The sequence below is a fragment of the Rhamphochromis sp. 'chilingali' genome (genome assembly GCF_963969265.1).
Source record: "Rhamphochromis sp. 'chilingali' genome assembly, chromosome: 9".
Classification (NCBI taxonomy): Eukaryota; Metazoa; Chordata; class Actinopteri; order Cichliformes; family Cichlidae; genus Rhamphochromis; species Rhamphochromis sp. 'chilingali'.
The window spans coordinates 22,029,871-22,046,642 of record NC_137936.1 but is presented as its reverse complement, the minus strand read 5'-3'; the positions used below and the strand labels follow the sequence as shown (position 1 = coordinate 22,046,642).

Below are 16,772 nucleotides of genomic sequence, written 5' to 3'. Positions count from 1 at the left end.
TTTATATTTGTGTATGTTTATTTAAGAGACCGCGCATATAAATTAATATGAGTGCTTATTAAATTCATCATGAAAATATGCCAGATTTAGCTACACAGGGTAAATCTAATGTTTTAATATAACAGTATCAAAAGCAGGAAACAAACAAGAAGAGAGTCATTCCACATCTGCAGGAATCCAGCTACCCACTGAAAATATTCCATGTTTGAGCAAAATACACTACATTGCAAATTAAAACCCTAATCAAGCATGAAAATACCAATTATATTGCCAGCAAACGTGAGTGAACTCCCAGTATGCATCTATGAAGCAACAGCCGCAGTGCTAGAAACAGAGAGGACAGGATTAAAAGCCCTGAATTATACACAAACATAAAAAAAAGAGTTAAAACAGTAGCATAAACAAAGTCAAAACAGTCAATTAAGTAATCCAGAAATAAACAGCTTTCAGTGTTGTGGCTGTAAGTAAACAGAGCACTTCCCATATCAGTTAACATCTTCATTTTCTGCCTTAAAAAAGATTATGTCATACTAATAATCTAATGGATAAAATGTTATCTTGATACACAAACAAAAATGATATAACAAAGACTTGAAGCAGAACACAGATCGCAGTTTCACAGGAATATGCTAGGGAGCGCTTCCCACTAACACCTACCAGAAACCATCAAACCAACTATTTTACACTTTGTGGCTGACATGTGGATTGACCTCCTGCCTGAGCCTGTGTTTCCAGTGCTTGCTAAGCGTACATGCACTGTAAAACAGGAGTCCAAGCTGAAGGTAGCAGAGTGACCAAAATGGATAACAAATGTGTATACCAGGGTCAAATTTAGAAAGGCAAGGCTAAAATGGTTTGGACATGTGCATAGGAGAGGTAGGATGTTGATTATTGAGCTGCCAAGCAAGAGGAAAAGAGGAAGATGAGGTTCATGGATTCAGTGAAGGAAGACATGCAAAGGGTTGGTGTGACAGAGGAGGATCCTACAGAGATGGAGGCAGATGATCCGCTATGGTGATCAGCTGAAAGAAGAAGAAGATGCTCCCTTGGGCATTGGCACTGTTATTAATACTACTACTAGAAGGCTGTTGCTACTGATCTTAGTGATAGCAGGAGTGTAAAAGTATAAAAGAATATCAATCAAGTAATTGTACAAATATTTTAGTCTGGACCAAGCTGTTGGTCCTTCATTCATCCTTCATTCAGCATTTACCTGACAGGCATTGTTTCTCGCCATGCATTGTGATAGTGAGCTGAAGACTGAACGAGTGTGACACTGTTAAAATGTTGTCTTAATAATACCCTAAAAAGTAGAACGGAATGAATAACTGTGTCTGTAAAGTGACTTGGCACTGAAGACTTGTGTTGTTCACCCTTTTTTTTACCAGACTCGCTCCTCGGCGCTACATCAAAATTGCTTTCAGCAAGCAGCATGGCTCCAAAGAAGTGTTAATTAGTTAGATGGTGCAACAACTGAGATCATTTGTCATGTAATCTTGCACACAGCTGGGCAAAATGACAGAAAACCTTCTTGTTTATGACTTTATTTTGGGGGTTAGTGCAAATAACAAAGATTTATTTCCCAAATGTCTGCAGGAAATCCTCCTTCCATCACAAAAAAAATGCACTGGTTTTCTGAAAGGGGGTTGTAGTTATAAACAGTCGTGATTCCACTCTATCATCCAAATGTTGAATATAGACTAAAATGTCAGTATTGATAACTGTCATTTTGATTCACACAATGACCGTCTTGATGAGCAGCTACCCAGGTAATAATTTCATTCAAGCCCTTCACCTTGGAGATTTCTCATGGGTTCCTGGAAATATTAAACCTGATGTGCAATTATACATTCAGCTATTCTTAGCTCTGTCTGTCTACTATGCTCACCTGCCAGACAACCTTTTGATGAATGAGCTATTACCACATCCTGGAGTGTGGTGGACCATAGGTAATGAAGACAAACTGGAGATATTACCCAAATAATGGCAGCTGGTGGTCTCTTCCTCTCTGTTCTCTCTTTCACTTTCATCAGTCCTCCCCCTCTTCAGTCCATCCGTACATAAAGACGAAATGTTGATCAGTCTAGGAAATATGACACCTCTGCATCTTCCTCTGAATTTATCATTTCACTTATCGCTGCGTGACATCTTGGTATCGGCACAGTGAACAGGGGAATGGAGCAATTATACCTGCGAGGTTTTGAGGTAGAATGGTAATCACGGACCTGTCCATCTGCTGTCACTGGAGAATTGAGTGTGATTGTGTGTCTGAGAGATAAATATCTGGGCTAGGATGTTTTTGTGTATGTTCTTGGGTTATGCATCTGATTTGACAGAAGAAATGTGACTGCCAGAGCTTTACCTTTTTTTTTCTTTCATTTTTTGGGCCCACTGACATTTAACTCATCAAGTTTTGATTTGAATCAACAGTTTTCCTTCTTATTTACTAATTAATTCATGCTCATCTGGTCAGTGTGATTGATTGTGACCAAACCAAAAAATGGAGTACTTGATGAACATTAAAATGATGAACACAATGAGAGGAAACAAATCCATCCATCCATCCATCCATCCATCCATCCATCCATCCTATTCTGCTTATCCAGTTCAGGGTGGTGGTGGTGGAACTGGGTTCCATGGGTTGAGAGTAAACGCATGAAAAGCCACCACTCTTTGCAGGGCCTTTCAGACTGACAGCCAGTCGTACTTTCAAACCTATGGTACCTGTGGTCAATTTAGATACCACCAGTTATGCAAACATGCATGTCTTTGGACTGTGGGAAGAAATGGGAGTGTCTGGAGAGAACCCACACAGGCACACGGAGAACATGCAAACTTACACAGAAAGGCCCCAAACTGTTTTTGGATTAAAAGAACAGGTAGACATTTTCTCCTAAAATTATCAGTATCTCAGATTTTTATCCTTCACAAGAAACCACAGACGAATGCTACTTTTGTCATAACAGGCTGAAAGTCAGAAATATTGAAAACAGCAGAGACGGCAGACCTAACATTATGCCACAGATGACCTCTGCTGGTCAGAATTTTGCAATGCATGTTCCCACCTCCAGCCCTCCACTCATCCACCTTCAGTTCTCTGTGATGTTCATTCAGTCTCCTCGACTGACCCCTAGCTTTGCTGCATGTGAAATAATCAGCAACAAGAAAATGATCTCATACTTCACAAGTACAATGCAGTCTAACACGTGAACCACAAATCAACGCACTTTCATTATTGCTGTATTTTGTTTTGCAAGTTTCAACTCTGCCGAAAGGCGTGTCATATCTTTTTTTGGCTAGTTTGCATAGTAGCCATGGCCCTGAGGTGTCTTTGGGATATAATGAGTCACCACATAGTCACCTTTGTTTTGAATCAACCAACAACATAGCTGTTTGTGCAGTGAATGCAACGTGTGTGTTTTCCCATGTCATTCCCACAGTCCCATCCCCCCAACAGGAACCATAGTCTCCCCTTATCCCATTAAGACAATTGCCAAGACTGGCATTCAAACGTGTGCACGTGCGTGTTTGTGCGTGCGTGCATGTGTGTCCGAAAGCACACACACCCATACACACACATATACGGACGAATGCACACAAATATACTGACCCATACACACACACTGGGCAGAGAAAGAGTAATTTCAAAATCAATCCTTTTGAAGAAAAAGAGTGAAAAAAGAATGAGAGCCTCAAAACCTCAACCAGTGTTGGCTGATTGTAAAGGACTGTCAGTTACCGCAGTCTTCTATTGGGCCAAAGGGAAGCAGCAGGATTCAACTTGGGGCCCAGTAAAGGGCTATTCTTCCTGGAAATCAGCCCTCGCACATGGACTTGAATGCGGCCTGAGGCTAATCTCCTGAGCTGTGGGAGTCCAATCTATATTCACAGGCTGTGCGACCCCAGCAGGCACGGCCATGCATGCTGATGCCACTACACACAGCACTAAGCTAGTGCTAAAGCTAAGTCAGGGTTAATGCTAATATGTCCATCACATTTGCTCTGCAAATATGGATAAGGATATATTTTAAGATGTATAGAAATAAAGTTTCCAGTAATAAAGAATAAACAAGAGAATATTTTCTTGGGTATGTTGAAACCTTTTTGTGATCCCCATAATAAGGTACCGAACTACATTATTCTTTCCAGCAAACATATTAGATCATAATTAGGACATGAAAGGGATGTAAAATAAATTAGCAACGTGCCATTTCTCACTTAAAATCTTCTGTTCATCAAGCCATGTAAATAGCTTTGTGTTTTGTTTTTGTTGTATTTTTAATGTCCCGGGTTTTGTGTACTTTACCTCCTCCTCCAGAATAAATGTATAGCATCAAACTCCCAAAAAAAAAATTCCAGTGCAAGTCACGAAAATGGTGTGAACAGTTTTCATGCACTTGAAGTAGAAAGCTGTTCACAGCCAGGCCAAGTGTCATCTCAAATTGCTGAGAGCATCATGTGTGGTCTGGTCCATGTATGGTGACCTGAATTTGGGCAAGAGATAGAGCTGGTTTGGATTCAGGATCCAGACTTGAGCCAGCATACATGGGCCAAATCAGGGGTGTAATTAATATATTGTACCTGTGCCTGATTATTTATCTGGCAAAACCAGGTTTGGGCCATTACTATAGGCCAAACTATTGTGGCTAAAAGGATTGGATTGGGAAGCATACATTGCAATCAAAACCTGTCAGACTGAATGAGTCCCAACAGTTGTCACACTGGTATTTAAAATGAGCTCAGAGGGAAGTTATACTGTAGTAAGTATGGATGTCCCATTCTAGTAATAGTTTCCTAAAAACACACTAAACAAGCTGTTAAACAAACACACTGGTCAAGGTTATACTCATTACTGTTGGTGAGTGGCACATGAGGGACGACGGTCATCGTCATCTATTAACCTGAGGACACCTTCACTATCATTAGATGCTGACCGTGTTTTCATTGCCTCATTAATAATGTTCTCAGCAATGAATCTACTCCTCCTCAGCGTGTGCTTAACCAGCCAGCAGTCGATTAATAATCTGCATCTTATTCTGCCCTGATGGCTCAGTGAAATAACAGCCCGCATGTCAATGATTGAAACTGCACCCTTTAATTTATCAGCCTCTTATTTGAAACGCTGTGTGTGTTAATGGAGAGAGATTTTCATTCCTGTTGTGGCTTTTCATTATGACATGTATGATGCAAATTGATAGCTGATTAGACGGGATTTATTTTTTCCTATCAACAGTGGTTAAAGTGAGATTTTGCAGGTGTGGGGAGCCTAAAAACATAAGAAAAAGAAATACTTAGAAATAAGCAACATAACATCTTGTTTTGTGAGGTTGTGATCAGCTGACCTGTGTTGGTACTCAGATATTTATTGCTCATTGTGGATGTAGCCAACTGAACTTAACAAGACACATTCAAATGTTTAACAAGCTGTATGTGTAATTTTCCAAACCCTATATGCTAAAAGGGTAGAAGTTGATGTAACCTATCATTGACCATGAACACCATATGTGCTCTATGTCAGCCCAACTTACCAGTTTAGCCTTCACTAAACCGTATCACACTGCTTAGTGTGGTACACAAACCTAGTTTACTTCAATTACTTATCACCCTCCTGGGTGATAAGTTAGCAGCGATGCAGGTGGATGCTTCTCTGGTGTCCTGGATTGTTGATTACCTGACAGGAAGACCACAATATGTACGTCTCCCACAGTGTGTGTCTGACAAGGTGATTAGCAACACAGGGGCACCACAGGGGACTGTCCTCTCCCCCTTCCTCTTCACCCTCTACACCACAGACTTCAGCCACTGCACAGAGACCTGCCATCTTCAGAAGTTTTCTGATGACTCTGCGGTGGTTGGATGCATCAGCAGGGATGATGAGACAGAGTACCGGGCTGTGGTCGACTCCTTTGTCACGTGGTGTGAGCAGAATCATCTGCAGCTCAACGTGGCAAAGACCAAGGAACTGATCGTGGACTTCAGGAAGACCAGGAAACACTTGACCCCTGTTTCAATCCAGGGGGTCAGTGTTGACATTGTGGAGGACTATAAATACCTTGGAGTACACATTGACAATAAACTGGACTGGGCTAAAAACACCACAGCACTTTACAGGAAGGGCCAGAGTCGTCTCTATTTTTTGAGGCGACTGAGGTCCTTCAACATCTGCCGGAAAATGCTGAGGATTTTCTATGAGTCTGTGGTGGCCAGTGCGATCCTCTATGCTGTTGCATGCTGGGGGAGCAGGCTGAGGGTCGCAGATGCCAACAGACTTAATAAACTGATCCGTAAGGCCAGCAATGTTGTGGGGATGGAGCTGGACTCCCTCAAGGTGGTGTCGGAGAGGCGGATGCTGTCCAAGATAAAGACAATGTTGGATAACACCTCCCACCCACTCCATGACATGTTGGTCAGTCACAGGAGCTCGTTCAGTGAGAGACTGAGATTACCGAAAAGCACCACTGAACGACACAGGAAATCATTCCTGCCTGTGGCCATCTCCCTGTACAACGCATCCACTTAACACACTGTTTGCTGCTACAACTACACATGTTTCTTTTCCAAATATTTATTTATAAGTGACTTATGTATGTATGTATGTATATATATGTATATATTGTACTATTCTTAGTTAGCGTATTGTCTGTCTTGTCTTAATGTTGGTTTAAAATGGAGCACTGTAACAAAAAATAATTTCCCCCAGGGATCAATAAAGTATTCTGATTCTGATTCTGATTCTGATTGTTCATAGAAACACATCATAAAAAAAAAAAAAAAAAAAAAAAAAAGGGGGGGCAGGGATAGCTCAGTAGGTAGAGTGGTGGCCCCATGATCGGAAGGTCGGGGGCTCGACTCCACTGCTACCGGCAACCCTGAGGTACCCCTGAGCAAGGTACCGTCCCTACACACTGCTCCCCGGGCGCTGCATTGGTGGCTGCCCACTGCTTCACTGGGTGAATGGGTTAAATGCAGAGGAACTATTTCCCTATGGGGACTAACACGCACACTTTATTTATCAGGCACACATAATGTATAGATCTAATATCTGATTTAAAGAATCAGAAGAATTTTAAATGAATTATAACGGTAAAGTTTAAAAATGTCCTGTTTAACAGCTGAGCAGTGCTTACCTTTGAGAATAATCTCACATTTCCTCTTCTGTCTCTCATCTTTTTATCTCTTAATGTCACAAACTAATGTCTCTCTCTCTCAGTAACATGGCATTACATTACATTAGTTCCCAAACACATTTGTAGCTAACTGCTCAGAAACGGTTTGTGTTTTTGGTGATATTTGTTGAGCTGTTTGAAAAGTTGCATTCGAAATTATTACTTCAAGTTACTGTTCATGCTTGCTCCTCTTCTGTGTTACTGTAGATACTGAAGTACAGCAACCATGAGTTTACATCTACATCATGAATACACCAAAGGGATAAGAAGAAAAACAACAGCCACGGCATGTTTTTATTTTCTTATCAGTGAGCACTGGAAGCAACGTCAGGCTGCAGTACATGAAAAATGTATTGACAGTAATATGCATTAACCTGCCTATCAAATGTCATTGCTTATTATCTAATAGTACTGGAAGTAATTGTGTCAAAAGTCATCATCTGCCAAACAGTGATTGTTGTCATTTGCCAAAAGAATTCATTTTTCTGTGTTTAAACTGTCTAAAAGGACTTATTATAAGTCATCTAGAAAGAACATGTCACAAATGTAAAGTCTGCAATCATTATGTTGACTAAGTGAATTTCATATATTATTTATTTTATTCAGAAAAAAAGATTAAATATCTCTTTTTCAAGAGACGTGGCCAAAAGGGGAGTAGAAATTGGAACAAAGGGGCAAGATTCATTGTAATGTAGACCACAGAGGAGGTACAACAGGTCATTTTTAAAATTTTTGGTATAACCCCCTCATAACCCCTTCATGTTGACTACAGCTTAGCCCCCAAATATTAACAAGAATATTGCACATAAAAAACCCACAAACAGACATTAGCAATCGCTTTTTGGCAGATGATCACCTTTTCTTCTGCCCTCTGAAGCATTTTAGCACCCTTTAGCTTGTTGTTTTGATTCCCCTGTCTGTAGCTGTACTGTTTTGGTCTTATTTGCTAAAAGGAAAAAAACTAAAAAACTATATATCCTACAAGCACAGCTAAAGCTAGGCCAAACAGGGCTATCAATACAGTATGTCGCTGGTGAACACAGTGAAACATTTAGCAGTTAAAGAGAAAGGTTGAAATGAGAGTATTAAATTTTCCCTAAAACTCCAAGTACTGATGATGCCTAATTTATACCAGAAGTTACAAATGTGTAACTGCTGTAGCTGACACAACAACACATTATTTTATGAAGGTAAACATGTGAGGCTGTAGGTGTGAGAGCTTGCAGAATAAGATGTGACAATGTGTATGCGTGAGATTTTCAATCACATTACCTGTTTCCCTCTCAGCATGGACATCTTCTCATAGGCTATTATAAAACCTGAATTTCTTTTGCACCCAGAGGAGTCTCCTCCTCAGTATTATCAAAATATTATCAAAAATTCAAATGACACTCATTACTGGCTTCATTTTTCACAACTGCATGCAATGTCATTCATTTATAAAGTTGTTGCTTGGAATGTGATTTTTTTTCCGATTACAATCAAGCTGTTCAAGTTTGTTTTCAGAGCGGCCAAACATCCTGATAACAGCCTATGACAGAAAGTAAAGGACAAGAAAATAAGGGTAGTTGTTTTGCATCTAAATGAATACACCAAAGTGAATCTAATACATCCAACTGAATGATGTGATGACAACCTCATGAAAACATACTCTGCTGCAGAATGACCAGCCTGTATCATCACAACCTCTGTCTCATAATACAGACATACAGATGTTCTCGCGATCTTCCCATGGATGAACAAGGACATATGCCATCTCTAGTGAAATACTGCCCTCCAGTGGAATCAAACTTTCAGATAAACATCAACCAGGACCTTTCTATTACGCAACAAAAAATAAATAAAAATAAATAATGACTGAGTTTGATTATATTGATACTGGCAGGTGTAGTACATTTTTAATAAAGTTGAGAGAAAACTCATGAGAACTTGAAAAGAAGGCAAGCTCCCAAAACTACCATGATCTGAATGACTGATAACTTACACAAACTTAGTGGAAAAGACATCATCAAGCCTTCCATCTCAACACTGGAGACCAGTCCCATGAGAACCTTTTGGACATCACCAGATTTCAGGTATGGGCAGATGTTCTTCCACATTTTTAAATGTATTTCACTTAAACACAACTCCTTTAACGAGCACAACCTAAAATTTCAATACTTGGTCTTCTGTAAGTACTTGAACATAGACTTGTGTAATTTGTCCAAACCAAAATAAATACTTTCCGCTCCTTCATTACCATTGCTTAAATGACATGAGCAAGGCCTCTTGGGCTCTACAAACAGATAAAAGTGTTGCTGTAATGAGCAGCTTTAGGTGTACCTGGGTGAATATCAATGTAGGCTCCCTCCAAAACTGTACTAAGATTGAGGAGAAAATCACACTGCTACTCAGACTCATTTGGTCATCACTTTCATTTTTTTTTCAATGCTATATTAGTCCTCCAAAAGTGGTTAAAGTGTACGTGTCTCTATAAAAACCTCTCAGAAGCATATACTGTTTCTCCTCTGTCACGTTCATGTTCTGATATTGTCTCTCTCGCTGCTTTAGATCCATCTTCTTGTGTTTGCAATACAGTACACGTGTTAGCTTTCCACTCTTGGTGAGTTAATCTGAAAACAAACTAGATAAACTCACACAACACACAACATCAAAGACAAATGACACTGGTGAAAGATCATTTTTGAGGAGAGGTGACTTTAAAGTATCTGGACCCAGTGTATTTATTTTCCCTTCCACTACACAGCTGGGTCCAGTCAGGTGTAGTCTGTGGTGTTCCGGCTATGATGTAGTGTATGATATATATGCACACATATATATTTAAAACCCGATGTGCTCTTTTTACCCTCTAAAATTTGGTGTGGAGTTTAAAGGTACCCTGTGGAGTTTCAGATCAATAGTCACACTTTCAACATCTGTCTGTTTTCAATTTTTTGAATCATGCACATTCACCATACACACTGTTCCTGTTTTGTTTCTTCTCGCAGACCTCTCATAAAAATTGATGTAGCTGCTGTGACATTACCCACTGGTGTTTAACCCTTTATCGAAAGCCTCAAGTGTAATATGTTGGTTATTGGCCACTTGTTTTTTGTTTTTTGTAAGAACTACTAGAAATTTAAAAATTCTGAAAAATTCTTGTGTAGACTGTAAAAGTAACTGTGCACATGCAAACACTCTCAAAAGGCATCAACGCTACAAAAATAGTGAAGAGTTCCAGTTGATGTGACTGATAGTAGCTGGCTTCTAGTCATGGTTAAAAAAAGATGGATTCGAAAGGTGAAGCCAAAGTAGAAGTGCCTGAAACCTGCATTGTTTCAGGCACTAGGAGGCAATAGCTGAGAATGAAAAATAATAACTATCATCCTGAGAACCAATGAAAAAGGCATCTTTCATTGTAACTGATTTTGTGATTTCCTGCCTGTTTGGAGGCTACCCAAACACATGAGATATCATTGGTAAGGCCAGGATGTCCTCTACTGAGTACAATAGGACTTTTTAGGGTAGCTCAAGTAAGAAGATACAGACCAAAAACAAATGTCCATTACAGAGGACATTCATGAATAGGATAGGTCTCAGGAGGCTATGGAAAAGGCTGACTGCCAGGACCTCAGCAGGGATGAGAACAGAGGATAATTCATAGTCACTGGTACCAACTTGTGACTTACAAGTGAGTGATCCCTGAGCATGTACTTAGATCCATCCCTTGTAGTCACATCTGGTTCCAAAAGGATGACGAGGATGAAAATATTCATTTTACCAATCAGTGGGTGATGTTACTGTAGCTAAGTCAATCTGCTCATTATGGCTTTGTTTCACACGGAACCTTAAGGACACACATAAATATGATATATACATTCAAATATTAAATATTAGTTTAAAAGAAAACTCTATAAGGCACCTTTAACTCGTAGTACTAGTTTGAAATTTTGTGTTAAAATTAGCTTTAAAAATACATTTTGAAGGCAACAGTAGAGAGCTTCCTTTGGTTGAACCTGTTACAGTGCAAAAGTGTATTAGAGCAGAAAATAAATAAAAAGGAAGGAAGAGAGAGAGAGAGGGAAAGAAGAACTGACTCACAACAAAAGTCCTGGCCCAATTTGAAATGAGGACGTAGCAATTATGTGGTCGTCGCCTAGGTCGCTCTGGTGTTTCCTCAGTATAAGCGGTCATAAAAATAAAAGGATTTTAGGTGAAGAACATCAGGAAGTTCTTTCTCAGTGATGCTGACAATCCTAAAATTTGTGAAATCCTTTGAAGTAAATCAGTAAAGTTGAAGAAAGAAAAAATAACAGAAAACAGTGAAACAATCAAAGTCATCACTGACATTACAAAGCGACGTACACCAAATCAGAACAGGACATGTTAGATGGGGCCAGGACACACCATGCTGGGTCATGCTGCTCTGGGAGATTTATTTAGTGATTTTTCCTTTTTTTTTTTTGTTCTTTTTTTTGTTTATTATGTTGTTCACTTGCGCTGTCAGGAGTGTAGTAAATGGGACAGTCAAGCAGCAAGAGTCACAGTTCATCATCATCATCATCATTATCATCATCATCACTATCACCACCATTATTATCATTCTCCTAATGGTATCATAATAATAATTTCATCATCATCATCATTATTGAACTTTTTCCTCAAGCTAGAAAATAATTTACATCACATTGTTTTTACTGACTTTTGAGACCACAAACATTCCAGCAACACACTCTAGGAATAAGGGTGGGTAACAATCAGAAAAGCATGACTTTTTGCATAGTATTAAATGAACAAAGACATTGAGTTCTTTATTTACAATTATTGTATAGATAAAAAAAAATATCATAAAAACAAGATGAACACTTAAATCACTTACCCATAAATGGCTATATGCCAAAAAAGTTATTTGTTGGCATTTCTCTTTTTCTTTGTTCCACAAACTGCATGCTGCTAAATACAGTACATCGAGGCAGGTGAGAGTATATTGCAAAAAGTATCATTGTTATCATCATCATCGTTATCATTATCAGTGTCATCGTCAAAGTTATTATTGGTTCCTACAGCACGTGTTATGATTGGGATGTAATCACGGTGTTTTCTGACAGGAGCAGTGATTGATCACATACAGCCAAACGGCTGCATCGGCAGTATGACTCATTGTGGTGCATGATGGTAGATGTAGTCAGGAGGAGCTCCTGTGTCCACACCAGTGGAGTTCCTGTCCTCGATGGACTCATCGCTGTATTTACAAAGATTATTTTTTAAACTCAGTTTCTTTGCATCCCCTTAAAGCTGAATGTCCTCCCGGATGTAAAAGTGGTTTGAGAATGTTGGCTCAAGTCTTTTTTTAAATATTATTATTATTATTATTGAAAATGCTATTGTTTTGTATTTGTTTTGTTTATTGTTTTACAGTTTTTACAGAGAAACAAATAAATTGTCAAGTTAAAACAATGGAAAGAAAACAAAAGAAATCAACAGCTTTCGAGCAAAATATTAGAACCCAAACTGGGTTTTTTTCTTTCTCCAACTTAAATAAGACAGATTTTTTTATTCAGATGGTCCATGTTACGTTTTCAACACGCCTGAGCTGACTGGTAAAGCTTGTGCACCCTCTCCAGATGGACAGATTGGCTGGGAAATGACAGAGGAGGAGGATATAAAAAAGAAGAGAGATAGAACTTGTTGGATAAATGATTGTATATACTTTACTAGCTTATAGAATTTTTGTTTTTAGAAAAATCTGGAGGTTTTTTTTCTTTTCAAGTTGCATAATGAGCCTATCACGTCATGCTTGCCAGTGATTTCGATTAGTAATAGAAATACAATAGTACAGGCTAGTTAAGTGGCCTTGTCCTTCGGAGTGCAATAAGACTGGGTAAATGTGCCTTCTGTATGTAACATCTGTCTGGTAATGTCTGATTGGTCAAAGCACAATAAATAGTTTACAACTAGTGAGTACAGTTGAGATGCTAGAGTACTGTATATTCTGTGACGGCAGGAAGACAAGCTTGGTTAAAACACACAAAAGCACATCTAGAATTACACCACAGAAGTTTTCATTCATAACCAGATAGTGCAGAAAATCTTTTTTCTCTCATATATATATATATATATATATATAGAAAAAGAGTCAAAGCAACATTCCATTTTTGTTCTCATTTCTTCTTCTTTTTTTTCCAGTTTTTCTGTTTTCTTAGATGTTAAAAATGTCTGCAGCTTTGTGTGGCTGCATGTGTCTCTGCTAGAGGAAAAGAAACTCCTTTAATCAAAAATAAACCAATAGGTTAAATAAAAAATAGACACAACGCAAAAAATATTCCATGTTTTCAACCGAAACGTTTTGATTTCCGAGCGGTACAGAGAAGCCAAATATAACTGCAAATTTCTAATATGACTCAGCTGCAGCCTTTTGATGGTCATAGATTTGTTTTTGTTTTTTTTTTAAAAACCTCAAGTCCTTTGAAGAAGCAGGTTTATCTAGAAGAGTTCGCTATAAAGGTCCTGATATCAGCCTTTGACTCGAGCCCTGACCCCAGGCCAGTGCTGAAGCACAGAGAAAAATAAGACATAATCTTAACAAAAGAGAAGAAGCAGTGGATAAAAAGAATAAAATATCCCCCTCTGTCACAAAAAGGAGGCCTCTGTTTAGAAAAAAACCAAAGGCAAGCCACTCCAACTTGATCCCAACAATCATATAGAGTAATACTAAGATTCCACAATTACTATGTATCCCATTATATTTTGGTTTCTTTTTGTTGTTAAACCTCTAAAAATATCTACATTATTTGACAAGACAGCAGGCAAATTCCAGCACAGGGTTTTTCAGTAATAACACACCGAAACAGCTCTGGTCCATCTGAGCTTCGACTTCGCCTTCCTCCTTCTAGAAACCAGGAAGTTTATCTCTACGAGGTTGTAAACAAATTACATTCTCTTTAAGACATAAATAAGTCAAAGGTATTGGAGCCATTGAAGCAGGAACAAGGCAACATGCCAACAAACAAAGATAAACTCTCTCTAAATATATTTATATGTATTTAAATTTATAGAATATATCCCATAAATGCTATCATCATTATTATTATTTTGCATTCCTCTTTACGGACAGGTGCAAAACTGTTGTGCAAGTTGAGCCCTACCACCTCGATACACATTTCCGTTTATGGATGAAATAAATTTGTACAGTTGGGTACATGTTCATGCCACACAGAAGAGGGGACTTTGCAGGCCAGAAACTCAGAGATGCTGTCTTTAAAATCGCAGTCCACAGTGAGGCCTAGCCCATCAGAACCAAAGAACTCCAATAAAATTAAAAGCCTTTTAAATAAAACCTGGGTAATGTACATTCATGCAGGAGCAACAATAATAAGAACAATAATAATCAGAATCAGAATTAGAATAATAACAATATTTTTCAATTTAATTTAAACTATTATCAGTATTAACAATGTTTTTCGTTGAGGAGAGGAAGAGTGAGCAGAGTTTAAAGTCTGTCCTCTTGTGTGATTTTTACTCCTCAGCAGTCTCCCTCCTCATCGTCCTCCTCCCAGTGCCGCTAAAGACACCATTCGTACATATGCGCAGTCAGACCCATGCTTATACAGTACATGCTAACCAGTACAAGTGTATTGTCGTACACACCACCGTGACTGCCGCTGTACTCATACAACCACAAAAGCAGGATGGCTGTGTAGGTTTTGTGGCTTTGTTGCGCTTTTTTGATTGTATGCTAGTTTGTTTTTTCTTTTCACCTTGACATATTACTTAGATTTTCTCTGCTTTGAAAGGAGCAGAGCGCTTCAAGGGCTCTAGGCTAAGGGAAAATGGTGGACATTTTCCCCCCAGGACTGTGTTGCCGGTAGGTAGCGGTTTGGGGGAGCTCGAAGTTGAGAATTGGGTGAAAATTTGGGGGTGAAGACTTGTATGGTTACAGTTAAAGGTCTGGAGGAATTGGAGGAGGTGTCCCGACAATGTGAGGAAACAACATTAGAGGTTAGAGCTGAGTTTAGGATCAGGGTTAGAGGCTTGTCTCCAAGCTGTGCAGAGGACTGGCAGGGCTGGAGGACGCAGCTGATTTACTGGTATCGATAGTGAGATTAATGCCACTGTCAATAGCGTTGTTGTTCTTGTTAGGGGACGAGGGCTGGCTTGAGTACTTCATCCTTCTACGAGCAGAATCATCGTCCGTGTCATCAATAAGGGGGATGTTGGGCGTGGAGTCTTCTATCCTAAACTCAGGGTGTGTCATGAAGTTGTGGATGGATGTTCTGGAGTCTGGTTTTTCCAGGCCTTCATACAGGGAGCTACGGAATGCATTCACAACTCGGATCTGACATGGAAAGGGACAAAACAAAACAAAAAAACAAGAAGAAAAATGGTAAGAGGTGATGCCGGAGACAATATCAAAGGGTTGGAGGTACCCTCGAGATGAAAGAAAAGGCGGGGGGGGTGGGAGGGTTTGAAGAGAAAAGGGGCATAGAAGGAGGGATCCTCTCATTTGAGGATAAAGAGTTAAAGAAGGAGCAGAAGGTGGAGGAACAGCAAGGGAGAAGGCGACTGCAGCCTGTGTTCTGCTTTCACAAGATGACTACAGTCACAAGTCATTCAATTTTGGCGTGCACTAAGGAAAACTGTGAGGAACACAATCATAAAAAAACACAACAAAATCATACATTTCAAGAAAAACAAATACCAAAGCAACACGAATGCTCGTTGTAAGTATACGCTTTAGTCCAATGTGCTGTATACCTAGAAACAAGCCACGTTAATAAATGGAATGCTTACAGAAAATTTAAAGGAGAATATCACATGCAAGTTTGTAGAAATCTGGTGGACGAGGTCAGTAAGAAGGAAGGAGGTTAGATCTGAGAGATCCAATCAAGTGGTTTAAAAACTTCTGAAGATACCAGAACACTGTCTGGGACAATATCCACACAGACTCTGAGTGGGACACACAAACACACGAGTATAGCACACGGTGGGTATGGCATGGTCTCAAACAGGGCAATGGACAGTCAAGCCTGCATGAGGTTGGCTCAACACAAGCATCGCAGTGTAAAAACTCACAACAAAACAATAAAACCAAAAGCAAAACAGTGGCATTGAGACAACGAGCAAACACAGCAGGTTAAAATGTGACAAACACAGAAAATGAACAGGAGCTAAACACAAACTACATGCAACATGACAACAGGACAGTGAGGGAGTGGTGAACACCGGCACACAGAGTACAGACACTAAACACATGGAAGTGAATAATGAAAATAAGAGTTTTACTGTCAGACGTCTGACGGTCAAAGCATGTTCCTGAGTCCATGCACGTCGACGTAAACACTCAAGTATAAGGTCCAAACAACTATGTGACAATTTATTGAGACTAAAAAGTAGCACAGTAGTCACAGACTATGGCAAATTGCTGTTTTCATAAACCCTGTGTGCATCTTCAATTTATTTTGTAAAAACATCCTACTAACGTTTTACAAGAAACTAAATCATGACAAAAATGTGAGGTATTTGGAAAAAACTGCATCAGAATTGTTGCTGGGTTTTAATTGATAATTGGCTTTACATTTACATTATTAACTCAATTCTCGTTTAAAGTAGCTGAAACTAAAGAAATGA

General features: G+C 39.2%; 1 protein-coding gene across 7 annotated transcripts in view; it reads right to left on the bottom strand.

The window, feature by feature from the left end:
* Positions 1–11,547: 11,547 nt before the first annotated feature.
* The window catches only part of atp2b2 (ATPase plasma membrane Ca2+ transporting 2), a 92,543-nt gene continuing 87,318 nt past the window's right edge, over positions 11,548–16,772 (bottom strand). For 5 of the 7 annotated variants that reach the window (XM_080890824.1, XM_080890827.1, XM_080890821.1 and 2 more), the window contains one exon: positions 11,548–15,480. In XM_080890824.1, the coding sequence (XP_080746950.1) occupies positions 15,169–15,480 (312 nt within the window). In that variant the 3' untranslated portion in view covers positions 11,548–15,168. The remainder of the gene's footprint in view (positions 15,481–16,772) is intronic. The other 2 variants (XM_080890826.1, XM_080890825.1) reach the window with 2 other exon arrangements.